Source organism: Arachis hypogaea, chromosome 20 (genome assembly GCF_003086295.3).
Source record: "Arachis hypogaea cultivar Tifrunner chromosome 20, arahy.Tifrunner.gnm2.J5K5, whole genome shotgun sequence".
NCBI classification, from domain to species: domain Eukaryota; kingdom Viridiplantae; phylum Streptophyta; class Magnoliopsida; order Fabales; family Fabaceae; genus Arachis; species Arachis hypogaea.
In genome coordinates this window covers 102,802,133-102,828,732 of record NC_092055.1, presented here as the reverse complement: position 1 = coordinate 102,828,732, position 26,600 = coordinate 102,802,133, and the positions used below count along the sequence as shown (strand labels likewise).

The 26,600-nt window shown below is 38.7% G+C and overlaps 1 protein-coding gene and 1 long non-coding RNA gene across 5 annotated transcripts in view; both read right to left on the bottom strand.

The window, feature by feature from the left end:
- Nucleotides 1–555: 555 nt before the first annotated feature.
- On the bottom strand, nucleotides 556–4,209 carry LOC112783743 (U-box domain-containing protein 62). 4 transcript variants are annotated; one of them, XR_003193558.3, is made up of 8 exons: nucleotides 3,466–4,173; nucleotides 3,073–3,376; nucleotides 2,728–2,809; nucleotides 2,106–2,163; nucleotides 1,553–1,641; nucleotides 1,308–1,402; nucleotides 1,156–1,226; nucleotides 556–930 (listed from the first exon to the last, which is right to left on the bottom strand). XR_003193558.3 is itself a non-coding variant. In XM_025826792.3 (8 exons), exons 1-8 carry the CDS (start codon nucleotides 4,013–4,015, stop codon nucleotides 810–812), a joined length of 1,365 nt encoding a protein of 454 aa, XP_025682577.1. In that variant the 5' UTR covers nucleotides 4,016–4,209; the 3' UTR covers nucleotides 556–809. The 4 variants fall into 4 exon arrangements, 1 of the variants encoding a protein (XP_025682577.1); XR_003193557.3 differs by having other exon boundaries at nucleotides 1,308–1,397; nucleotides 2,640–2,809; nucleotides 3,466–4,154; XR_003193559.2 differs by having other exon boundaries at nucleotides 2,640–2,809; nucleotides 3,466–4,146.
- Nucleotides 4,210–6,498: 2,289 nt separating this feature from the next.
- LOC140182541 (uncharacterized) overlaps nucleotides 6,499–26,600 on the bottom strand; it is a 35,584-nt gene continuing 15,482 nt past the window's right edge. Inside the window, exons 3-4 of the long non-coding RNA XR_011878315.1 lie at nucleotides 11,914–12,038; nucleotides 6,499–6,795 (exon numbers count right to left, since the gene is read on the bottom strand). This is a non-coding gene — a long non-coding RNA (uncharacterized lncRNA). The remainder of the gene's footprint in view (nucleotides 6,796–11,913; nucleotides 12,039–26,600) is intronic.

The following is a 26,600-nucleotide window of genomic DNA, read 5'->3' as shown; positions in this document are numbered from 1 at the left end:
AACAATATATATAATGTTAAAAAACAAAAGAACCATAATTGGGTGGAACTCGTCCGATTTAAATGGGCCCGTCCCGCCACCCAAACCAAAACAAGAAAAACTAGAGTTTGGGTAATAAAGTTTTATTTTGTTTTTGAATGTTTTTTTTATTTATGAGAAGTTTCCAAGCCCGAAATGTTGATTTTGACGAAAGTTATATCTTTGACTCCATATCAAATAATTTCATATTTCTAAAACGCAAGAGGGATTTAAGAAAAATAAAATAAAATAAAAATAATAGTTGAACAGTCAACGGTGTGAACATTTAACGCATTATAAATGTGTTAATGTGTTTAAAGAACATATATACGGCAGTGTGAAGACTTATATTTTTGTGACATGCTATTTCGCTCTTTTAAAGATTCAAAATTATTCAACAACTTTGTGCACAACCACGTTTTGTTAGTTAAAGTGTCCAACCCAAACTTCAAGTTGAAACGTGAAATAGCACTTCCCGCTTTCAGAAAATACTGGTTATATCAATGGAATTGGAAAACATGCAATGCCCGTAGCTCATAAACTGAAACCAAATAATCATATTCATTTTTTACTATAAATCTGTTAGTGTATCTAATATTATCTATGTATAACAAAATGATTACATTAAATACAATCATAAATATTAAGGAACACAAAGCACAAGGCTTTCTATATTTACACGATCTGTTGCTACCACGGTTTTATTGCAACAAGGAACACTAACACTGGGATTTCAAAAGCACAATCATGTTGGTAGAGAAGTATGATCAGCTACGTTTGATGGCTCAGAACTAACGCCAATTAGGTGGCATCTTGGTAGAGGAAGGTTTTGAAGAATCATCCAAAACCTTAGCAAGGGACCGATACTGTAATTTCACACTCTCTGCATTGTCCAGTGTCTTCACCACATACCTGTAAATTTTGAAATTCCAAGTCTTTGATTAACAATGCAAGCAATTTTAAAGTGTAGCATAATGTTTGCAAGATCATTTATTATTTATTTATAGTTATATATAGCCTTTAACATCACTCAAGTTCACTTCACACTGGAAGTTAGCATTATATATTAGAAACACAAAATTTACATAAGAAAGCAATTAACTGCTAGAGGAAAAAAAATCAGATATAGTCACTAACCATCCATTAAGGCATTGTGTTGTTACAATAGCTTCACGCCCAACAAAGCGTTGCGGTGTCCTCTTGTTTCCCTGATCCAATTTCTCTCCAATTATTTATTCTGATACATTAAAATTATTCTCCAAGTAAACTCATTTATGTTTGCATACTACCTTTATGATAACACGGTCCATCACAGCAAAAGGAAATTGAACACCTCTCCCCCTTGGTGGTTCTACAACAGCTGAATCTCCAAAACCACCCTGTCCTATGCAAAACATATCTCATATTAAAAGATAAGGAAAATGTCAAAGCAACATATACATATACCTAAAAATGAGGTAAGATCCTAATCTCCTTTCATCCCATTTTCTCAACTTACAGAGACAGAAACATAGTTCAGAATGGAAACACACACCTGATCAAATCTCTCTCTTCGTCTTTTAGATGACCGGTAAAATTGTGACTCCTCTTCACGCCGATATGCCTGCACAGCAGCTCGAAGTGCTGGTCAGGGCAGTCAGCACAGGACCCACAAGAAATCAAGGAACAAATTAGGATTGTTAAAAAGGATATCACTAGTTATAATACATTTATTTGTCTTCACAAAATGAAGGTATCGCATATCCAGCATTTTGCATTTTCAATATATAAACTTTTTAGATGAAAGGTTTGCTTAGTTTTTGCTTAGTAAATGAAAGCATTGATGGAAGGGGAGTGTGTGTAGTTAGCAACTTAGTGCACTGCAAATACAGAAAGGAAGGTTTGGAAATCCTTTCAACTCTTCCTAGCCCATTTTTGTTATAGTACTTTTCCTTTTTGCGTACATTACATATAAGCAACATGAAAGCAAAACCCAAGTGCACAAAAAGTGATCAGCAAAAATTGAAATTAATTAGTATAGTATTGTTGTTCATTTAACTGGAACTTATTTGAGTATAAATAATTGAATTTGAACATAATTTGCTTACATAGGTTTTGAGATATCGATTCCTCGGATGTGGGTTGAGAACAGGTGCAGCAAGCTTTCTGAAAATGCATCACATGAACATTATCTTAGCTACATAAATACATGTGTTCCTGAATGAGAAAAGTCCTGAAGCATGATAATAAAAACATAAGTTGCTCTCAAAACTTCTACATTCTATAATATGTTGATCAGCAACTCAAATAATATGAAAGTAACATGATAAATTTTTTGCAATCACTATTCAATATCATTTTCTTTACAAACTTTGTTAAAAATTCCAGTTCCATATCCTCGAAACCAATTCAATAACCTTCCATGTTCTCAAAGGAAATGAAATTTGGAATCTATGAATCAATTTTGAGACTACTATTGTTTTACTTTTCCAGGACTTGCCATTTAAGTTACTCAGTACTACCATATTCTTATCTCCTATCCTATGTGACTCTTCATAAGTACTTATCCACAACATCCCAATTAGTTACTTTTACAATCCTGCATGTAGAGTCATACATGAGAGAAAGATGTTGAAAATTACCAGCTCCATAGTTAAAAACATTTTTCAGATGACTAGTCACAGAAAAGGTAAGTCCAAAAGTTACAGCATTTGATCGCTTAGAACCCACCATTCTAATAACATGCTGTATTCCACCTCCACCAAATGAATGCCCACAAGGTAATATCATGGCATCGTCCATAAGTGCACCTCTGTGTTTTCAGAAGATAAAGCAATCAAATCAAATAAAGCAAGCATAAGCCAGTAACAAGCCTTATTTAAAAGAAGAAAAATACAAATGCCACCAGTTTTGAACAAGCCGGACTGATTTTTTTGGCTGATGGATCAATCAACCATGTATAATTGTGCAAATGGTTGATATTCTGCACTTAAGTTTATTCATTTACCTCACACACTAGTTCTGCACAAGAGTCAATCTGCAAAATAAGTTAATCAAACTCAGAAAGAGACTTACGTGACAGGATCAGAAAGAATTGCCCTCAACGACTCCCCTGACTCGCTTGAAAACAGAACATCCTTTCTTCCACTAAACCCACAACCATTCTCATCCACCATAACTTTCTGCACAGAACCCGATCCTTCCGTGCCATGAAGATAATGTGAATAGTACTCATCACAATCAGTTTCAGCAATGGTTACAGCACTCTGTGATTTACCCAATCTCTCTCTCTGATGATGATCTTCATCAGTACCACTCGCATTGTTATGCACCAGCTGCCCCATATCACCATCCTTCCCAAACATTTCTCTAGTAGAAACTACAACAACTCAACAAAAACATCAAATTCAAAATCAAAATGCAATTGTACATAAAGCAAAAATTCAAAACTTGTCTCAAAATTCATACCATAAGACGAATGATGCTGTCCTTTCCCATTTGCCATCCGCTCTGCAGCACTAACACCACCCAAACTACCACCGCCACCACCGTTGCTACCGTTGCTACCGTTAATGTCAAGAATTGGATTCGAATTGCGCTTGCTTCCATCACCAACACCAACAAGCCCTTCATCACCTTCGACGTCATCGTCGTCATCGTCGTCATCGTCATCATCTTCGTCATCATCCCCGTCGGATTCGTCGCCGCTTGGAGTGTTGGCGCCACCATTCCTACTCCAATTGCGTGCGCCCGGCGGATCACGGCGGCCGGAGCAGTCGCCGTAGACGCTCCGGCGGAACTCAGAGCCCTGTGCGGCGAAGTACCGGTCGCGCTCCATGGAGAACATCTTGTCATCGATGAACCCACCAAGCTCCCGGGTCTTCGGGCCCGGGTCCCCGACCCGACGCTGCGGTCCCCCGCAGCTGAAACGCAAGGTTTCGTCTTGAAAAACGAGTGAGGAGCTGAGACCGGTTTCAATCCTCTGGTCGGGTACGAGACCTATGTCTTCGGAGGACATGGTGAGTGTGAAAAAGCTCCCTTTTCTTGGAAGTGCGAAAGGGAATTCTGAGCTAGGGTTTAGGGAAATTTTTGGCAGTAGTTGGTGCAAAACGGCGTCGTTTAGAGGGTGTTTGTGATTTTGAGGATCGAAAGGAGTAAAAAGTACTTTGATGAAGATGTATAATGACTTAAGCGCTTTACTGGAAGATGATTTCTACCACGGGTCGTGTTCTAAGTTGTTTCTTTTATTTATTCTGAAAACGACATCGTTTGGATGTGTTTCTCTGCTCATGTTCAAAGAAGCTATATTTTCATGGAATAAATAACTATTTCCAACAATAATTAGATGCGGATAAAATTAACCATAAAAGAATAAAATTAATATTGTGTTTATGAAAAATAAATTATGTTCGACTAAAATAATTAATTAAAATATTTAAATTATCTTCATTTCTTTCATTATCTTTAATTTTTTAAATTCTTCAACTTAACTCAATTAATAACAAAATTATTATTTTTTTTTCAAATTTTGAATACCATCAATATATGACTAGTATAATTACTACCAATACTACTACTATATTACTACTACTATTACTACTATCATTACTGTTAACACCATCATCAACACAACACAGCAACAAACAGAGACAAAAAAATGAGATAAAGAAGATAAATAGCAAGACCAACAAATAAAGAGCATGCGCTTTGTGGGAACAGTGATGAGAGGCGTGTGGCTCTGGGAGAGGTGAGTTCGAAGACGTCGCTTAAGTCCATCTTCCAGGTGTAGAGGAAGACTGATGTGGTTGGGCGGTTGAAAACAAAACCTCAACACAAGTAATTGCTTTACAATCAACACAACACACTGATCTTATATTATGAATGGAATGGATGATAACCATGATCGCTATACCCAATTTTGAGTGGCGTAACCACTCCACTGCTAGATTTGGCCAACTCGATATCTTTCTTATCGCCATCAGAAGGCCATGCGGCGTCCTTGCCCTAGTCTTGCTCCTCCCCGTCCTGATTTGGATCACCGTTTGCCACAACTACCTTTTGTCTCAGCGTCCACACCAGAAGTCAATTCTTTGCCATGGTTCAAATCCAGAGAAACCCTTAGGGTGATTTCAACATTGCTATCATGGGAACCTTAGCGGATACGACCGGCTCCAATGGCGCGGCAACGACATCATCGCGGTCGTTAATCATAAGGTCTGAAGAGGGATGAGTTGTAGACGACAATGAGTTCAGAGATTTGTACATTGATGTTCTCCAACCCTTCACTTCCTCATCCTCCACAGCCCAACCGCCAAAACTACATCACTCTCCCCCTGCACCTGGAAGAGAAATAGTGGAGTAGCCTCCAATGGTTATTTCTTCAGCTGTTTCGTGGAGGAGGAGGGAAATCGGCAGGTGGAGGCAAAGGGTCTCCTTGAGTGTGCACCGGAGGTAGGTGAGCTTCTTGAATTCGGACTTCTCGACCTGACGGTCCAGGCCCATAACTTGGGCTAGCTCTTGTTGAACAAAATCAACAGAAAAGAAAAAATGCTAAAAGAGAAAAGGGAGAAAAAGGCGTTCTCGGTGAAAGGTTGCCACCGCTGACAAAGAACGTAGAAAGAGACCCAAGGCAGAGAGGGAGAGAAAAAACAGAAGAGAGAAAGAATGAAGAAAGAGGCAACGGCGTGGAAAAGCCACCATTGCCGGCGTCGCCACCGCCTATCGCGTGTGGAGAAGAAAGAAAAGGGATCTGATAGCAAAAGAAAAAAAGGTGAGTGTATGTAGAGGAGGAGAAAATCTAACTCCGGAAGAGATGAAAAAAATGTTAAAGATAATAAAAGGGGTAATTTAGGTATTTTAATTAATTTTTAATGAAATTAATAAAATGGTAAAGTACTAAATTAGTCACCTACGTTTGGCGTAATCTTGTTTTGGTCCTTAAGGTTTAAAATGTCCTATTTGAATCCAAAAAAGTTTCATTTAGCTTCAATATAGTCCCAACGTGAGGTCAAAGTTAAATAATTAACGAAATATCCTATGTGACAGCAGTACAAGAACAAAGTCGATAATCTAGAGAACAAATACAAGCTTTAGAGGTACAAAATCAACAATAGATGCATCAATACATTTATTTATCATTCTCCTTAGTTCTATAGAAAATATTTCATTTAAATTGTAAGGAGAATGATAAATAAATGTATTGATGCATCTATTGTTGATTTTATGCTTCTAGAACTTATACTTATTCTCTAGATTATCGATCTTGTTACATCCTAATATTCAAATCCTTATGCTCGAGTCATAAGTCAATGATAATAAGGTGGTACGACTCTTAGGGTGGATTATAGTAAGAATATATATGTGTGTGTGTGTGTGTGTGAAAGAACTAGTAAACGAGAACCCTGAAAGGAAAACAAAATAAAATCGCGAACGAAAAGACACTCTCGTAAATAGATAGCAGACGAAAGGTAAAACACATGTCAGAAAGTGATAAGAATAAGATAAGAACAAGACGTATATATAAATATACATATATAACATGAGTAAATAGCCATTAGTCGCGACCTGCGAAGTTTAGGCCGACTAGGGTACAGAAATAAAATTAGTTGACAACAGTAATTTTCTATCTCTCTCAAAATACATCAAAGCCTCTATAGGCAAGTTTTAAAAGAATACATGCATACATCATAATTGGTTTTTCAAAATAAGGGGAGAGATCAAAAAGCACAAAACAGAATCAGATAGACTCCGCCGTCATCCAGACGAATCCAGCTCACTGCTGAGCACCAGGACCTGCATCTGAAAAACAGACAATATATACGAAATGAGAACTCCCGACCCATGAATTTTCAGTACGGTAAAAATGCTAGATAAATACAATGTATTATAACATAAATCTACTGAGCATCTTAAACTTCTCACCTTGTCATCTCCATCCTAAGTTCTCACTAATCTATAACTTGGCAACTATCATAGGGAATTCTAGTTCTAACCCAATATCTTTCATACTTTCACTACCTTCCAACCGAAATAGCCAAAGAACCAAACCATCCCTCAAGTAATTCAACTTTTAAGCAAACACAAATAATACAGACAAGTAATGCACAAGTAAGGCAAGTAAGACAATTAGCAAATAATCATGGAACATGTGGCAACGCAAGGCAATTAAGCATACCCAAACAATTCAAACATATGCATATGATGTATGTCTATCCTACGGGCCGTGAGCTCACGTGTCGGTTAGATCGCTAGAACCCGACACATCTAGTAGCTAACCCAGACATTTGTCTCTAGGTTGTGCATCTCTAGGAAGATCATAAAACGAAAGAGAGTGTCTCTCCACATCGAAGAAGCGTGCCTTTCCACCTTCTCCTAGAGGATATACGAAGGAGAGTGCCTTTCCACATCGAAAGAGCGTGCCTTTCCACCTTGCAACCAGAGAAGAATGTGGAGAAAATAATACGAAGGAGAGTGCTTTTCCACATTTCCCACATCCACGTCACGACAAGAAAGAGAATCCTCCGTCCTCAACTTGCCACACAATTCACATTATGACAAGAGAGGGAATCCTCCATCCTCAAATTGCCACACAATTCAGTTTTTCAATTAGCTCACAAGCGGGATCACACCTAGATCCTGCCATCTCGGCTATTCCGGCCATACCCAGTCATTGCCAGTCTCAACATTCACCCCCTCGATTCTAATTCAGTCACATCTTCGTACTTTTCATTCTTAATTCGTCACTTTCCAAACTTGCTTCACCCCCAAGTTATCATCCCTTCTTAGCTTCACCTTATCACTAGGCATGCCACTAAGGTCTAAGGCTAAAGAAATAAAAATAGAGGTTTAGAGGTTCAAAATTACATTTTAAAACACAAAATTCATGTTTGTTGAAACAGGGACCACGCGTACGCGTGGGAGTGCAATTTGCCTGTCACGCATACGCATTACCACGTCTGTATACGCATACATGCCAAACAGAAATGCCCATCCACGTATGGAGGGGTTTGCGTACGCATGCATTGCAGATTAGTCAAAAATGGGTAAGTCTGCAGAATTCAATTTTACACACCGAACTTCCAACGCGAATAACTTTCTCGTTTTAAAACATTTTTCATCCATTCTTCGAACAGCATAAACTTCACAAACCCAATTTTTATATGGAATAAGTTTGAAACAATTTCGGAGTTCGAAAGCCGAGTTATGACTCACTGAAGTTCAGCCAAAAATTTAATTTTCACAAAAGTTCATAAACCTCTATTTTTACCAAAAATCAAACTCAATATCAACTTTCTATACACATAAATAACACCACAACATACCAAATCAGCATCACAACTCCACATTCTATCAAAATCAATCATACCTCAATCTTGCATACAAATCCATCAAGCTTACTTCAATAATCAACAAAACCTCATGTTTAAACATTTATATATATTACTATCATTCATTCAATTCATCATATCATCAAAACATAAATCATCAACCATCACTTACCGTTCTTACCTCTTTCCAGTCTCTGGCCCAAATTCACGGTCTTCGGCCCAATATTTCATCAAATAAATTCATAACTACATAATTCACTATCTAATTCCAATTTCAATCCACACATCAACTCTGCAAAATTTCACAATCCTTATTCAATATCAATATCCTTCATTACACATATCATACCAATCATTCATACCATTCAAGATTAATCCTAGGGACACCTAACCTAGGAATTCACATCATATCACACGGTACTTAAATGAAACTTAAACCGCACCTTAGCCGATTCCTCGTAAAACCTGGAACGTCACAATTTGTCACCGTTCCACAAAACCTAAGCTTCCAAAATGTGCATCAAATAGAGGACTCGGCTACCACAACCCAAATTTCAGCTTTTCGACACCTCCAATTCCATCAACAAGCCTCAATTAACCCACAACTCAATCTAATACCAATAAACATTACTAACTCAATATAGATTTTATTATATCACAGATTTCATGAGAGTTTGGGAGTCCTTACCTTTCTCAAGCATCAATGGAGCAAAATCCAATAATTTCCTCAAGTTATTTCAAGTCTATAACATCAAAGAATAAAAAATCTCAACACCCACACATTGAATTTTCGAAGTTAGGGGGAAGAAAATTCGAAACTGAGAATGTAACCTCCTTACCAAATTATTTACTAGGCTTTATAGAGAATTTCGAGGGAATGCGTGGCCGCTGACTGATAAAGGAATTTTTTTGTTGATCTAGATTTTCACAAAATAGGATCTTTTCGTTGCAAGTATAGTCTAAATTAACAATCAACTCCCAAATCAAATTTTAATTCTAAAAATTGTCAAAATTCCAAACAAATATAAACCAGGAGTTTTAAGTCTCGGGTCGTCTTCCTTAGGAGTTGCAATTAAATGCTCAATCATTGGCTATGGGGGATTTTGGGAGTTTTGATTATAAGAAGCAAGAATTAAAATGGCAAGTAATTAAACAGGAAGCAAGTAAAGCAATAAAAATGAAAATTAAATGGCAAAATGGGCTCTTGGCAAGAATTGGAAAATTAAGGATTCATATCCTAGTCATAGACCACAAACATGGTAATTGTGTGGAATTAATCCCAATTAGTCAATCCTAACATCGAGAATTAGTCAAAAGGGCATAATTGGTCCCAATCCACAAGTCCTAGCCAACTCTATTAATGGAAGGCTTAGAGTTAGTAGAAACCAAATCAACTAACAATCCTCACACAATGTGGAATGGACATCCACCACTCAAGTTCACCTAATTACCCAATTTCCTAACCAAGAGTGTGAAAAACTAGGCAAAAACTAAGCCAAGCATTTTATCAAACACTTGGTGTGCATGAAAATAAAATCAAATTAAATTACAATGAAATTAAATTCTAAAGCTACCAAGAGCAAGGAAATAACAATAACAATTAAAGAAAGAAACAATTAACATAAAAATATGAATTGCATTAATTGAAATTAAAATTAACAAGAGTATCCATAAACATAAAAGTGACAAAATTGAGAAATTAACAAGACAAACTAAGAAAATTAAGGCAATAGAACAAAGAAAAGTAGAAGAAACTAGATGAAAACAAGAATTAAAAAGAGGGATTACAAGGAAATTAAACTAAGAAACTCTAGTTTTAGAGAGAAAGGGAAGTTTCTCTCTCTAGAAGATGACCTACATGATGCTAAACTAACCCTAATTTCTCTCCCCTTTTTTCACATGGAATGATGGCCCCTTTGATATAGCAAGAATCAGCTTTAGAAAGTCCTAAAACTAGGCTCTGGAGGCCCATAAATCGTCCCCAACGATTTGCATTAATGAGGTCACGTGCTGAATTCATCAATTCTCCCACACTTAAACAATAGCATGTTCTCATGCTAATCACATTCAAAGGAGAAGGGAAAAAGGGCAAGCAATTTATTCAATGCAACTACTTATATGCATGCAACTATACTAACTACTATCTATCTATATCTATACTATGGTTCCTATGGAGTTTGGAGAGAATTCCAATCAATCCAAAGTAGAAACTTAGGGCCAAGACAAGAAAATATAGCAATATGATCAATGTCCAAAGATTTGATTTGAAATTTTCAAAAACTAATAAGCAACTTGCAAGAAGATACAAGATAAGGGATGGAGTCATAGAATTGAGCAATTGAACCCCTCACCGGATGTGTATATACTCTAATCACTCAGTGTGTAGGGCTTAATCACTCAATGCTCCATTAATAATGTTTTCTAGGATTTGCTAGTCATCTAACAATCAACAAATATTTGATGAATGAATGCAAATATCATGAGGTCTTTGGGGGATTGTAATAGAGCTAGGGTTAAGGTAGGATTAATATGGTTAGGTGGGCTAATAGATTGGATCTTTGATTAGCTCAAGTATCCCACCTAATCCTATATTAACCTATTTACACAAAAGAAACCAACTTAACTCCCTATTTATCCCATTTCTCACATTCACTCATGCATCTTCTTTCTAATCATACACATATGCATCCTTTATTTTCTTTTCTTTTCTTTTTTTTTCTTTTCCTTTCTTTTTTTCTCTTTCTTTTTTTATATATATAAAGTATGTACACCAAAATATTTTCTTTTATCACCAAAAAGAGATGTATATATTTTAAGTAATAGATGCATGAGTGTTTACCCATTTTTCTAAATTTTCACAATGAATACCCAAAATAAACTCCCTACCAATGTTTTCCACAAATTCTCCCCACACTTAAGTGACACACACTACTCAACCCAAGTTAATCAAAGATACAATTAATGGACATTAATGGTTTTTCGCTTAGGACAAAAGATGTGCTTAAAATTAGAACAAAGGAGAATTAAAGGCTCAAAAGTGGTTTATAAAGGTAGATGTAAGAGTTGGTCATATGGGTTAGTGAGTTCAATTTCAAAAATGGCCTCAATCATACTAAATGCATTCAAAACATCAAATATAGGACATAAAGATTCAAGCAAATCTAAGATTACAATCATGAAAGGAGTATAACACACAAGAACAAAATTTTTGTGGTTGATAATGTGCAACCACACAATTAAAGCTCAAATCTCACTAGGTGTTTTTGTTCAACCTCTTTTCTATGTTCCATAAGAAAGATACTTCAAGCAAGTTCAAAAACAAGCTTTCAAATCTAATCAATGGAACGCCCTAAAAGGGATTTCTTGAAAATTTTTTGTTGTTTTACCAAACTTATTTACTATACTAGGTAACATGCAAATATTTACTACTATAAAACTATAAGCAAACTATGATATATATAAAAGCAAACTAAGGTATATACAAGCAACTAAGCAAAGTGAAATGTAACGAAATACTAAACAAATATTCACAAAAATAGAACTACTAAAACTAGAAATTAATGCAAAGTATTGAGAAAAAGAAATTTACGCCCCGAAAATTGCGGATTCTCCCCCATATTTAAATGTTGCACGGTCCTCCGTGTATGCACTCAATCCGGGAGTGAAGAACTATGAAGCTCCACCTTCAGCTGGTGGGCACTAGGGCTCAGGCTGCTGTGTAAAACAAATAAACAAGAATTGAGAAAAAGTTCATGTGAGTGTGGTAAGATAAAAGACAATATGTGTATTCTAAGTGTGCGCAGTTTAGAACACACATTGACCGGGTAAAACGGCAACCACACAATCAAAAAGAAATAGCATGTGTTCCTCAATCAAGTAGCCTAGGTTGCAAGTAAAGAGAAGCAACGAATTAAAGCACAAGCAAACCTAAGTAATCACAACTAAAGTGAATTGAGTATAGCAGATATTGGGTATTGATGTTGTGCAAGTGAAAGAGCAAAATTGAATGTAAAATGGCACAATCAAAAATAACCAATTCCACGATGAAAAGAAAACTCCTTATTCATCATGACACATAATGCAATAGTCACATGGTAAAGGTACTTGTTGCAAAAAGTGATAAGCTTGATAACAATCAAGTCAAGTCACTCAAACAAATGCAAAGCATTAAAAATAAACAAGTGCCTTGTAATGTGCTTGTATTGATTTTAAAACCATGATGAACAAGTAATTCAACTCAATTCACTAAAATAAAAGTGTACAATTCAAGATGCCAAACAAGGATAAAGTTTAATGCATATGGTAGCTACAACATATGAATCAAACTCACGATTCATCTAGGCAATTAAACAAAGACTTAATACTCAGTGCACATATTCATCAAAAATTAAACCAAAATTTAAGCAACAAGCAACCCAATCAATATCAATCAAACACTTGCAATTTATTCAATTAATAACAATAAAACTAAAACTAATATAATTACTAAAATAAAAATAAAATGCAATTAAAAGCAACTAGAATAAGTAGAAAATGGGGCAAAAGCAAGAGAAGAGAGGGGTGGGGAGGGGGTGGAAGTGTGTTAGGGCTTAATTCAAAGCATAATAAAAATGTTGTCCAAAACAGCACTTGTGCGTACGCACAAGTATGTGTGCGCACGCACACAAGGTGGAATAGGGGAGGTATGCGCTCGCACAAGATGTGCAAACGCTCTGGACAGAAAGAGAATTAAGAAGTGTGTGCGCACACACAGAGCACTTTTTTTTAGGAAAGGATCATGTGTGCGTGCGCACACAGATCTGTACGCACGCACAAAATAAAAAAATGGTAGGGGTTCATACGCACAGGGAGTGCCAGCGCTCCCACCAGGGGAGTGTATGGGAGTGTGCATACGCATAAGGCGGTGTGTACATACAAAGCGCGCAAAAAGAACGTCACGTGCATACGCACAAGGTGGTGTGCGTACGCACAAGGTGGTGTGCGTACGCACAAGGTGGTGTGCGTACACACAAGGTGCAAACACAAAGGGGATGCGCGCGCAAGGCGTGCAACCCAACAGAGGGCATAAAGGCTTGTGTGCATACACACAGGGTGGTGCGTACGCACAGGACGCAAAATTTTGTTGTTGTGTGCATGCGCACAAGGGTGTGCGCACGCCAAGGTTCTGAAAACCGGATCGGACCGGCCGGTCCGACCAGTCTAACCGTGAACCGGCAACAATTACGGTTCGGTTAGTATCTTAAAACCGCTAATTTAAAAATCGTCGATGAACCACTGAACTGGGACCCGGCCAGTTTTCACTTTTCAACCAAAAAAAAAAGACACATCCCTGACCCTGACTCCCTCTCTGTCTCTCTCACTCACCGCATCTGCTTCCTTCTCTCAATAAAACCTAGCCTCCAATGCCACTTTCTTCTTCAAGCTGTGTCACCGCCACCACACAACTGCCGCCGTCCGCACTGCACCCATGGTCGTCGAAACGCGTCTGCTCACCTCGCTTTCCTGTCAGTTTTGAGCTTTTGCGTCTATTCTGAGCTTCCGCCGCCTCTGTATCGCCGTGCTTCCGCCGCAGTGCTCCCTCTTCATCGCTTGGTCGAGCTTGCCTCAAGCCCTTGTTTTTGTTCCAGCCTACTGTTATCACCACGCTTCGGCCTCTGATGAGCGGATATTTTATACGCTTTTTGGGGTTAATTTCACATAGATTTTAGTATATTTTAGTTAGTTTTTAGTTTATTCTCATTAGTTTCCAGGAAAAATTCATATTTCTGGACTTTACTATGAGTTTGTGTGTTTTTCTGTAATGTCAGATATTTTCTGGCTGAAATTGAGGGAGCTGAGCAAAAATCTGATTCAGGCTGAAAAAGGACTGCTGATACTGTTGGATTCTGACCTCTCTGCACTCAAAATAGAATTTCTGGAGCTACAGGAGTCCAAATGGCGCGCTTCCAATTGCGTTGGAAAGTAAACATCCAGGGCTTTCCAGCAATATATAATAGTCCATACTTTTCTCAAGGATAGACGACGTAAACTGGTATTCAACGCCAGTTTCATGCTGCTGTCTGGCGTCCAGCGCCAGAAACAAGTTACAAAGTGGAGTTCAACGCCAGAAACAGGTTACAACCTGGCGTTGAACGTCCAAAACAGTCCAGGCATGTGAGAAGCTTTAGTCTCACCCCCAGCACACACCAAGTAGGCCCCAGAAGTGGATTTCTGCACTATCTGTCATAGTCTACTCATTTTCTGTAAACCTAGGTTACCAGTTTAGTATTTAAACAACTTTTAGAGATTTATTTTGCATCTCATGACATTTTTAGATCTGAATTTTGTACTCTTTGACAGCATGAGTCTCTAAACTCCATTGTTGGGGGTGAGGAGCTCTGCTGTGTCCTGATGAATTAATGCAAATAATTCTGCTTTCCATTCAAACATGCGTGTTCCTATCTAAGATATCCATTCGCGCCTAACTATGGAGAAGGTGATGATCAGTGACACTCATCACCTTCCTCAATCCATGAACATGTGTCTGACAATCACCTCCGTTCTACATCAGATTGAATGAATATCTCTTAGATTCCTTAATCAAAATCTCCGTGGTATAAGCTAGATTGATGGCGGCATTCATGAGAATCCGGAAAGTCTAAACCTTGTCTGTGGTATTCCGAGTAGGATTCTGGGATTGGATGACTGTGACAAACTTCAAACTCGCGAGTGCTGGGCGTAGTGACAGACGCAAAAGGATAGTAAATCCTATTCCGGTACAACTGAGAACCTGCAGATGATTAGCCGTGCGGTGACAGCGCACCTGGACCCTTTTCACTGGAAGGATGGATGGTAGCCATTGACAACGGTGATCCACCAACACACAGCTTGCCATAGAAGGATGTGCGTGCGTGAATCAGAAGACAGAGGAAAGCAGAGATTCAGAAGACAAAGCATCTCCAAAACTCCAACATATTCCCCATTACTGCATAACAAGTAACCTTTAACTCATGCTCTCTTGTTTATTCGCAATTCAACTGATAAATATAACTGACTTCCTGACTAAGAATTGCAAGATAACCATAGATTGCTTCAAACCAACAATCTCCGTGGGATTCGACCCTTACTCACGTAAGGTATTACTTGGACGACCCAGTGCACTTGCTAGTTAGTGGTACGAGTTGTGAAAAGTGTGATTCACAATTCGTGCACCAAGTTTTTGGCGCCGTTGCCGGGGATTGTTTGAGTTTGAACAACTGACGGTGAATCTTGTTGCTTAGATTAGGAAATTTTTGTCTTTTGGGTCAGAGTCTTTTATTTTCTTTTCAAAAAAAAAATACCCTTCTTCAAAACAAGTGTTACATTTATTGCCCAATTGGCTAGAGTGTTGGTTTATGTTCTTGATGATTGGGCACCAGTTTTATTAAAAATCTTTTTCAAAAAATAATTTTTTTATTAAATTTTGTGCCAAACTTTAAGTTTGGTGTTTTCTTGTTGATTTTTCTGTGTTTTTCGAAAATTTTAGTTTGGTTTTCTAAAAAATTTTAAGTTTGGTGTTGTTCTTTCATGTTCTTGTGTTCTTGTGAGTCTTCAAAGTGTTCTTGAGTTTTCCTTGTGTCTTGATCTTAAAAATTTTTAAGTTTGGTGTTCCTTGGTGTTTTCCCTCCAAAATTTTCGAAAACTAGGAGCATTAGATCTAAAAAAAATTTTAAATCTTGTGCTATTTTATTGTTTTTCTCTTTCCTCACTAAATTCAAAAATATCTTTTCTCTCTATTTCTAAAACAAATTTTCGAAAATTATTTTCTAAAAATTCAGATTTTTTTCAAAATTTAAAATCTTTTCCAAATCACATCTTTTTCAAAACTTCCTAACCACTTTCTCTCTCCTCAATTTTTTTCGAAAATATTCACCTATTTTTTTTCTTTATTTTAATTTATTTATTTTCTAAATAAGTAAATAAATAAATAAATAAATAAAAATAAAATTTTTATTTGACATCATCTCCCTTTCTCCATCATGGATCTAAGTGGAAATGAACAGTCCAGGAGGACTTTGGGGTCATATGCTAACCCCTCTACTGCTTCATATGAGAGTAGTATCTGCATACCCTCCATTGGAGTCAGTAGCTTTGAGTTGAATCCTCAGCTCATTATCATGGTGCAGCAAAGCTGCCAATATTCCGGTCTTCCACAGGAAGAACCTACAGAATTTCTGGCACAATTTTTACAAATTGCTGACACAGTACATGATAAGGAAATAGATCAGGATGTCTACAAACTATTACTATTTCCGTTTGCTGTAAAAGATCAAGCTAAGAGGTGGTTAAATAACCAACCTAAGGCCAGCATAAGGACATGAAAATAGCTGACAGAAAAATTCCTGAATCAATACTTTCCCCCAAAACGGATGACACAGCTAAGGCTGGACATCCAAGGCTTCAAACAAGGAGATAATGAATCTCTTTATGATGCCTGGGAGAGATACAGAGAGATGCTACGAAAATGCCCCTCTGAAATGTTTTCAGAGTGGGTTCAGTTAGACATATTCTATTATGGGCTTGCAGAAGGAGCTCAGATGTCTCTAGATTACTCAGCTGGTGGATCTATCCACATGAGAAAGACAATTGAAGAGGCTCAAGAGCTCATTGATACAGTTGCCAGGAATCAGCATCTGTACCTAAGCAGTGACCCTTCCATGAAAGAAGAGGTTAAAACAGTAACTGCTGAACTCAGTCCTATAAAATAAGCTGCTGAATTCAATTAGCAATTGGACTTTCTAACAAAGCAGTTAGCCGAATTCAAGGATAAACTACAAGAGACAAGGATGGCTAATATAAACATGGAAGTACAATTAAAGCAAACAAAGCAGCAGCTGTCAAAACAAATAACAGAAGAATGCCAAGCAGTTCAATTAAGAAGTAGGAAAGCACTACATGCCCCACTTCAAGGCAGCAGGAAACCAAGAAATGAGCAAACCACCCAAAATCCATCTGAGGACAGTAAGAGCCCAGGGAAAAATAATTCTGGTGCTAAAACGCCAGAAGTTGGGGGGAAGGCTGGCGCTGAACGCCCAGACCATGCTCAAGACTGGCGTTCAACGCCAGAAACAAGCAAGGATCTGGCATTGAATGCCCAAAAGAGGCACAGTTCTGGCGTTCAAACGCCAGGAACAGATGAGGAGCTGGCGTCTAACGTCACTCCAGCTTCTCACTCTGGCAATCCATTGCCAGTGAGGGATCAGACACACACAAGTGCTAATGACAACCCCTCTAAAAAGGCTTCTTCAACCACTTCTGTAGGCAATAAACCTATAGCAACTAAGGTTGAGGAATATAAAGCCAAGATACCTTATCCTCAAAAACTCTGGAAAGAGGAGCAGGATAAGCAATTTGCTCGCTTTGCAGATTATCTCAGGACTCTTGAAATAAAGATTCCATTTGCAGAAGCACTTGAGCAAATACCTTCTTATGCCAAGTTCATGAAAGAGATCTTGAGTCATAAGAAGGATTGGAGAGAAACTGAAAGAATTCTCCTCACTGAAGAATGCAGTGCAGTCATTCTGAAAAGCTTTCCTAAAAAGCTTAAAGTCCCTGGGAGTTTTCTGATACCATGCACATTAGAAGGTAATTGCACCAAGACAGCTTTATGTGATCTTGGGGCAAGCATCAACCTAATACCTGCATCTAATATCAGAAAGCTTGGTTTAACTGAAGAAGTTAAACCAACCCGGATATATCTCCAACTTGCTGATGGCTCCATTAAATACCCATCAGGCGTGATTGAAGACATGATCGTCAGAGTTGGGCCATTCGCCTTTCCCACTGACTTTGTAGTGCTGGAAATGGAGGAGCACAAGAGTGCTACTCTCATTCTAGGAAGACCCTTCCTAGCAACTGGACGAACTCTCATTGATGTCCAACAGGGGGAGATAACCCTGAGAGTCAATGATGATGAGTTTAAGTTGAATGCTGTCAAAGCCATGCAGCATCCAGACACATCAAAAGACTGCATGAAAGTTGATCTTATTGACTCTTTGGTAGAAGAGATCAAGATGGCTGAGAGTTTCGAATCAGAGTTGGAAGACATCTTTAAAGATGTTCAGCCTGATTCGGAGGATTCAGAGGAGATGGAAGAGCCTCTGAAATTTCCTCTGGAAAAGAAAAAACCTCCTAAACCCGAGCTCAAACCATTACCACCATCCCTGAAATATGTATTTCTGGGAGAAGGTGATACTTTTCCAGTGATCATAAGCTCTGCTTTAAATCCACAGGAAGAGGAAGCACTTATTCAAGTGCTAAGGGCACACAAGACAGCTCTTGGGTGGTCCATAGGTGACCTTAAGGGCATAAGCCCAGCTAGATGCATGCACAAAATCTTATTGGAGGATAATGCTAAACCAGTGGTTCAACCACAGAGGCGGCTAAATCCAGCCATGAAGGAAGTGGTGCAGAAAGAGGTCACCAAATTACTAGAGGCAGGAATTATTTATCCTATTTCTGATAGCCCCTGGGTGAGCCCTGTCCAAGTCGTCCCAAAAAAGGGAGGCATGACAGTGATTCATAATAAAAAAAAATGAACTGGTTCCTACAAGAACAGTTACAGGATGGCGCATGTGTATTGACTACAGAAGGCTCAATACAGCCACCAGAAAGGATCATTTTCCTTTACCATTCATAGACCAGATGCTAGAAAGACTGGCAGGTCATGATTATTACTGCTTTTTGGATGGCTACTCAGGCTATAACCAGATTGCAGTAGATCCCCAGGATCAAGATAAAACAGCATTCACATGTCCATCTGGAGTGTTTGCTTATAGAAGGATGCCATTTGGGCTGTGTAATGCGCCTGCAACCTTCCAGAGATGCATGCTCTCTATTTTCTCTGATATGGTAGAAAGATTTCTGGAAGTCTTCATGGATGACTTCTCAGTATATGGAGACTCATTCAGTTCCTGTCTTGATCACCTGAAACTTGTTCTGAAGAGATGCCAAGAGACCACACTAGTTTTAAACTGGGAAAAATGTCACTTCATGGTGACTGAAGGGATTATCCTTGGGCATAAAATCTCAAACAAGGGAATAGAGGTAGATCAAGCAAAAATAGAGGTAATTGAAAAATTACCACCACCTGCCAATGTTAAGGCAATCAGAAGCTTTCTGGGGTATGCAGGATTCTATAGGAGGTTTATAAAGGATTTTTCAAAAATCGCAAAACCTCTAAGCAATCTGCTGGCTGCTGACACGCCATTTGTGTTTGACACAGAGTGTCTGCAGGCGTTTGAAATGCTGAAAGCTAAGCTGGTCACAGCACCAGTTATTTCTGCACCAGACTGGACATTACCATTTGAGCTAATGTGTGATGCCAGTGATCACGCCATTGGTGCAGTATTGGGACAGAGGCATGACAAGCTTCTGCACGTCATTTATTATGCTAGTCGCGTTTTGAATGATGCCCAGAAAAATTACACAACCACAAAAAAAGAATTACTTGCAGTGGTTTATGCCATTGACAAGTTCAGCATACTTAGTAGGATCAAAAGTGATTGTGTATACTGACCATGCTGCTCTTAAATATCTACTCACAAAGCAGGATTCAAAACCCAGGCTCATCAGATGGGTGCTGCTTCTGCAAGAGTTTGATATAGAAATAAGAGACAGAAAATGGACAGAGAACCAAGTAGCTGATCATCTGTCCCGGATAGAGCTAGTAGAAGGGGCGTCCCTCCCTTCTCTGGAGATCTCTGAGACTTTTCCGGATGAGCATTTATTTGCCATTCAGGAAACACCATGGTTTGCCGATATTGCAAACTATAAAGCTGCAAGGTTCATACCCAAAGAGTACAATAGGCAACAAAAGAAAAAATTAATCACTGATGCAAAGTACTACTTGTGGGATGAACCCTATCTGTTTAAGAGATGTGCAGACGGAATAATCCGTAGGTGTGTTCCTAGAGAAGAAGCACAGAGGATCCTATGGCATTGTCATGGATCTCAATATGGAGGCCATTTCGGAGGTGAGCGAACAGCCACCAAGGTCCTCCAATGTGGCTTCTATTGGCCTACACTCTATAGAGATTCCCAAGAGTTTGTACGTAACTGTGACAGTTGCCAAAGAACTGGTAATCTGCCTCATGGTTACGCCATGCCTCAACAAGGAATCTTGGAGATTGAGTTGTTTGACTTCATGGGACCTTTCCCACCATTATTCTCAAACACTTATATTCTGGTGGCAGTTAACTATGTATCAAAATGGGTTGAGGCCATTGCCACACCCACCAATGATACTAAAACAGTGCTGAAGTTCCTCCAGAAACATATCTTTAGCAGGTTTGGTGTCCCTAGAGTACTAATCAGTGATGGGGGCACTCACTTCTGCAACAAACAGCTTTACTCTGCCATGGTCCGGTATGGGATTCGCCATAAGGTGGCGACTCCATATCATCCACAGACTAATGGACAAGCTGAAGTCTCCAACAGAGAGCTAAAAAGAATCCTAGAACGGACTGTAAGTACCCGTAGAAAGGATTGGGCAAGAAGCTTGGATGATGCTCTGTGGGCTTACAGAACAGCATTCAAGACCCCTATAGGGACCTCTCCATACCAACTTGTGTATGGTAAGGCATGTCACCTGCCCGTGGAACTGGAACATAAAGCCTACTGGGCAACCAGATTCGTAAACTTTGATGCTAAATTAGCAGGAGAAAAGAGATTGCTCCAGCTAAATGAGCTAGAGGAATTCAGATTCACTACTTTCGAAAATGCCAAGCTTTATAAAGAAAAATAAAAAAAGTGGCATGACAGAAAGCTGTCATCTAGAATCTTTGAACCAGGACAAAAGGTTCTGTTGTTCAACTCTAGGCTCAGGCTATTCCCCGGAAAATTGAAGTCCCGGTGGAGGGGACCATATGTGATTACAAGTGTATCACCATATGGTTATGTGAAGCTTCAAGATATTGATTCTGATAAGAAGTTCATTGTCAATAGACAGAGAATCAAGCACTATCTTGAAGGCAATGTTGAGCAAGAGCGCTCAAGGCTGAAGCTAGACTAAAAGCTCAGCAAGGTCCAGCTAACGACAATAAAGAAGCACTTGCTGGGAGGCAACCCAGCCATGGGGCATCAATCCTCTAAGCATTTTTGCCCTATTTTTATTTTTATTTGTTTATATAAAGTTCACTGATCCTAAGGTAAAGAGTCAATTGTATAAGTTCACATGGTTACAGAAGGATTCTGCACACAAAACAGAGAAAAAGAGCTCACTGGCAAGAAAACGCCAGTAAAAGTCTGTTTTGGGCGTTCAACGCCCAACAGAAGCATCCACTGGGCGTTGAACGCCAGTGAGGATAGCCATCTGGGCGTTAAACGCCAGAAAGAAGCTCTTTCTGGGCGTTTAACGCCAGATTTACAGCATTCTGGGCGTTCAGAAAAATGCCCAGTAACAAAGGACTTCCTGGCGTTCAACGCCAGAAAGAAGCAGCAGCTGGGCGTTGAACGCCCAGGAGAGGCAGCATTTGGGCGCTGAACGCCCAAAACATGCAGCGTTTGGGCGTTCAAACGCCAGGATGGTGGGGAGGAGGTAAATTCATTTTTCTTCATATTTTTTTTATTCTAATCTTAATTTTCATACTTCAATTCATGATTTCTTGCATAAACATGTTAAGAACCCTGATTTCTAAAATCCCTAATTTCTAAAAATCCTACCTTAAAAATATCAAATATATCTTAATCCATAAGCACCACCCTCTTTTTCAATCCAATTCAACTCTTTTTCAAATTTTCAAAACAAATCTATCTTTTTACTCTAAAATCCTCTCAACTAATATCTTTTTCAAATCCTCACATTATCTTTTTCAAAAATTAGATTTATCTTTTTCAAAAATCTTTCATATCTTTTCAATTTTAAACTATATCCTCTCTTATCATATCTTCTACCTTATCTTTTCCAAATCAATCTTTTTTATCATATCCTATCTAAATTTTTGAACCCACCCCCCTCCCTTTAAATATGGGTTCGGCCTCCCTCCCCTTCCATCAACTATTGCACCTAGCTCTCCTTCTATCCATCTCCTTTCTTTTCCTTTGCTTGAGGACAAGCAAACCTCTAAGTTTGGTGTGTTTATCCATGATCACTAAGAGCATGGCTTCTAAGGGAAAACAACCCACTTCAAGAGGCAAGAAAGAGAGCATTCCAAAACCACTTTGGAATCAAGGGAAGTTCTTATCTAAAGAACATTCATACCATTATTACAAAATAATGGGTCTAAGATCAGTGATCCCAGAAGTTAGATTTGATCTGAAAGAAGACGAATATCTGGAGATCCAGGAGCAAATTCGAATCAGGAACTGGGAGGCCTAGCTAATCCTGAAACGAAAGTGGGAAGGAATATGGTCCAGGAGTTCTATGCTAATATGTGGCATACAGACAGGCAAAGACTATTTGGATCTGATATCTATGACTATCGAACCGTGGTCAGAGGAAAGATTATTCATACCCACCCTGACAAGATCAGAGAGATCTTAAAGCTACCTCAGTTGAAAGATGATCCAGACTCCTTCAATAGGAGAATGATGAGAACAAACAAGAGCCTGGATAAGATTCTAGAAGACATATGCATCCCTGGAGCCAGGTGGACCACCAACACGAAGGGTGTTCCTAATCAACTCAAAAGAGAATATCTCAAACCAGTAGCCAGAGGCTGGCTGGATTTCATTGGGCATTCTCTGCTGCCCACCAGCAACCGTTCTGAAGTCACTATTAGAAGAGCAGTGATGATCCATTGCATCATGATGGGAAAAGAAGTGGAAGTTCATCAACTGATTTCAACTGAATTCTACAAAATTACAAATAAAAATTCCAAAGATGCCAGGTTGGCTTATCCAAGCTTGATTTCTATGCTCTGCAAGGACGCTGGAGTAAGGATGGGAATAACTGAGTATATCTCAGTTGAGAAACCAATCACCAAAGCATCAATGGAAAAACAACAAGCACAGGATGATCTCATCAAGAAGAAAGCACAGGAATTTCTCCCAGAAATCCCTCAATCTGAATACTGGGAATATCTTGAAACATCCATTACCAAGATGCAAGAAGCTGTGGAACAGATAATAAAAGAACAGAAGGAACAAAGTCAAATTCTTTGCTATTTGATTAAAGAACAAGAGGAGCAAGGGTGTGACTTGAGGGAATTGAAGCGCCAGAAGTTATCTCTTGAAGGACCAAGCACCCCACAGATCCGAGGAACATCCACTTCCCAGAACAAAGGTTGTTAAATTCCAATTTCTGCTTTAACTCTGTGATAGTTGTCGTTATGGGAGTTTACCTTAGGAGTCATATAGTAGTAATTAGTGTCTATTTTGATTTTATCTCCAATTAAGTTATAGTCTATTTTTCTCATCATCAGCAAACATGAATAAAATAGTAGATCTTTTGAATAAGAGGCAATAAAATTCGAGTTTTTAATAAGAAAAATTCTAATTAGTAACATGTGGTGGCAATGCTTTCTGTCTTCTGAATGAATGCTTGAACAGTGCATATGTCTTTTGAATTTGTTGTTTAAGACTGTTAAATATGTTGGCTCTTGAAAGAATGATGAACATGAGACATGTTATTGATAATATGAAAAAACATAAAAATGATTCTTGAAGCAAGAAAAAGCAGCAAAGAACAAGGCTTGCAAAAAAAAAAGAGAGAGAGAGAAAGCAAGCAGAAAAAGCCAATAGCCCTTAAAACCAAAAGGCAAGGGTAATAAAAAGGATCCCAAGGCTTTGAGCATCAGTGGATGGGAGGGCCTAAAGGAATAAAATCCTGGCCTAAGCGGCTAAACCAAGCTGTCCCTAGCCATGTGCTTGTGGCGTGAAGGTGTCAAGTGAAAACTTGAGACTGAGAGGTTAAAGTCAAGGTCCAAAGCAAAAAGAAGAGTGTGCTTAAGAACCCTGTACACCTCTAATTGGAGACTCTAGCAAAGCTGAGTCACAATCAAAAAGGGTTCACCCAATTATGTGTCTGTGGCATTTATGTATCCGGTGGTAATACTAGAAAACAAAGTTCTTAGGGCCACGGCCAAGACTCATAAAGTAGCTGTGTTCAAGAATCATCATATTGACATAGGAGAATCAATAACACTATCTGAATTCTAAGTTCCTATAGATGCCAATCACTCTGAGCTTCAATGGATAAAGTGAGATGCCAAAACTGTTCGGAAGCAAAAAGCTACTAGTCCCGCTCATCTAATTAGAATCTGAGCTTCACTCAAAAACTCTGAGATATTATTGCTTCTTGACTTATTAGTCTTCTATTTTATTTGTCTAGTTGCTTGAGGACAAGCAACAGTTCAAGTTTGGTGTTGTGATGAGCGGATATTTTATACGCTTTTTGGGTTAATTTCACATAGATTTTAGTATATTTTAGTTAGTTTTTAGTTTATTCTCATTAGTTTCTAGGCAAAATTCATATTTCTGGACTTTACTATGAGTTTTTGTGTTTTTTTGTAATTTCAGATATTTTCTGGCTGAAATTGAAGGAGCTGAGCAAAAATCTGATTCAGGCTGAAAAAGGACTGCTGATGTTGTTGGATTCTGACCTCTCTGCACTCAAAATGAAATTTCTAGAGCTACAGGAGTCCAAATGGCGCGCTTTCAATTGCGTTGGAAAGTAGACATCAAGGGCTTTCCAGCAATATATAATAGTCCATACTTTGCTCAAGGATAGATGACGTAAAATGGCGTTCAACGCCAGTTCCATGCTGCTGTCTGGCGTCCAGCGCCAGAAACAAGTTACAAAGTGGAGTTCAACGCCAGAAACAGGTTACAACCTGGCGTTGAACGCCCAAAACAGCCCAGGCACGTGAGAAGCTTTAGTCTCAACCCCAGCACACACCAAGTGGGCCCTAGAAGTGGATTTCTGCACTATCTGTCATAGTCTACTCATTTTCTGTAAACCTAGGTTACCAGTTTAGTATTTGAACAACTTTTAGAGATTTATTTTGCATCTCATGACATTTTTAGATCTGAATTTTGTACTCTTTGACGGCATGAGTCTCTAAACTCCATTGTTGGGGGTGAGGAGCTCTGCTGTGTCCTGATGAATTAATGCAAATAATTCTGCTTTCCATTCAAACATGCATGTTCCTATCTAAGATATCCATTCGCGCCTAACTATGGAGAAGGTGATGATCAGTGACACTCATCACCTTCCTCAATCCATGAACGTGTGTCTGACAATCACCTCCGTTCTACATCAGATTGAATGAATATCTCTTAGATTCCTTAATCAGAATCTCCGTGGTATAAGCTAGATTGATGGCGACATTCATGAGAATCCGGAAAGTCTAAACCTTGTCTGTGGTATTCCGAGTAGGATTCTGGGATTGGATGACTGTAACGAACTTCAAACTCGCGAGTGTTGGGCGTAGTGACAGACGCAAAAGGATAGTAAATCCTATTCTGGTACAACTGAGAACCTGCAGATGATTAGCCGTGCGGTGACAGCGCACCTGGACCCTTTTCACTGGAAGGATGGATGGTAGCCATTGACAACGGTGATCCACCAACACACATCTTGCCATAGAAGGACGTGCGTGCGTGAATCAGAAGACAGAGGAAAGCAGAGATTCAGAAGACAAAGCATCTCCAAAACTCTAACATATTCTCCATTACTGCATAACAAGTAACCTTTAACTCATGCTCTCTTGTTTATTCGCAATTCAACTGATAAATATAACTGACTTCCTGACTAAAAATTGCAAGATAACCATAGATTGCTTCAAATCAACAATCTCCGTGGGATTCGACCCTTACTCACGTAAGGTATTCCTTGGACGATCCAGTGCACTTGCTGGTTAGTGGTACGAGTTGTGAAAAGTGTGATTCACAATTCATGCACCAGCCTCTGTTTTGGCTGAGCTTACGCCAGTGCTCAGCCCTGATTTGAGCTCCATCTCCCTCATCTGAAATGCTGAATCTCTGTGTTGTTCATGGTTTTTTTAAGTAATTTCTTGCTTATCTGTTATGAGCAATTTAGATTATTTTATTTTACAGTAATTATGGAACTGTTTTTGTTGTTCAGATGTATTTTTTTTATTTAATTGTTTAGTGTTGTGTTTATTGTTGTTGCTGATTGTTGCTGTTTGTTCTTGATAGTTTTGATTGGTGATGTTTGTTCACTGCTGTATTTATTCTTATTGTTCTTGATTGTCGCTATTTTTTTCTTGTGCTATTTGTTTTTTGAGTTGCTGTTTTTCATGTTTTTGCTGTTTTCCATGTTATTTTTTAATGACTATTTGATTTCTGGTTCCTATA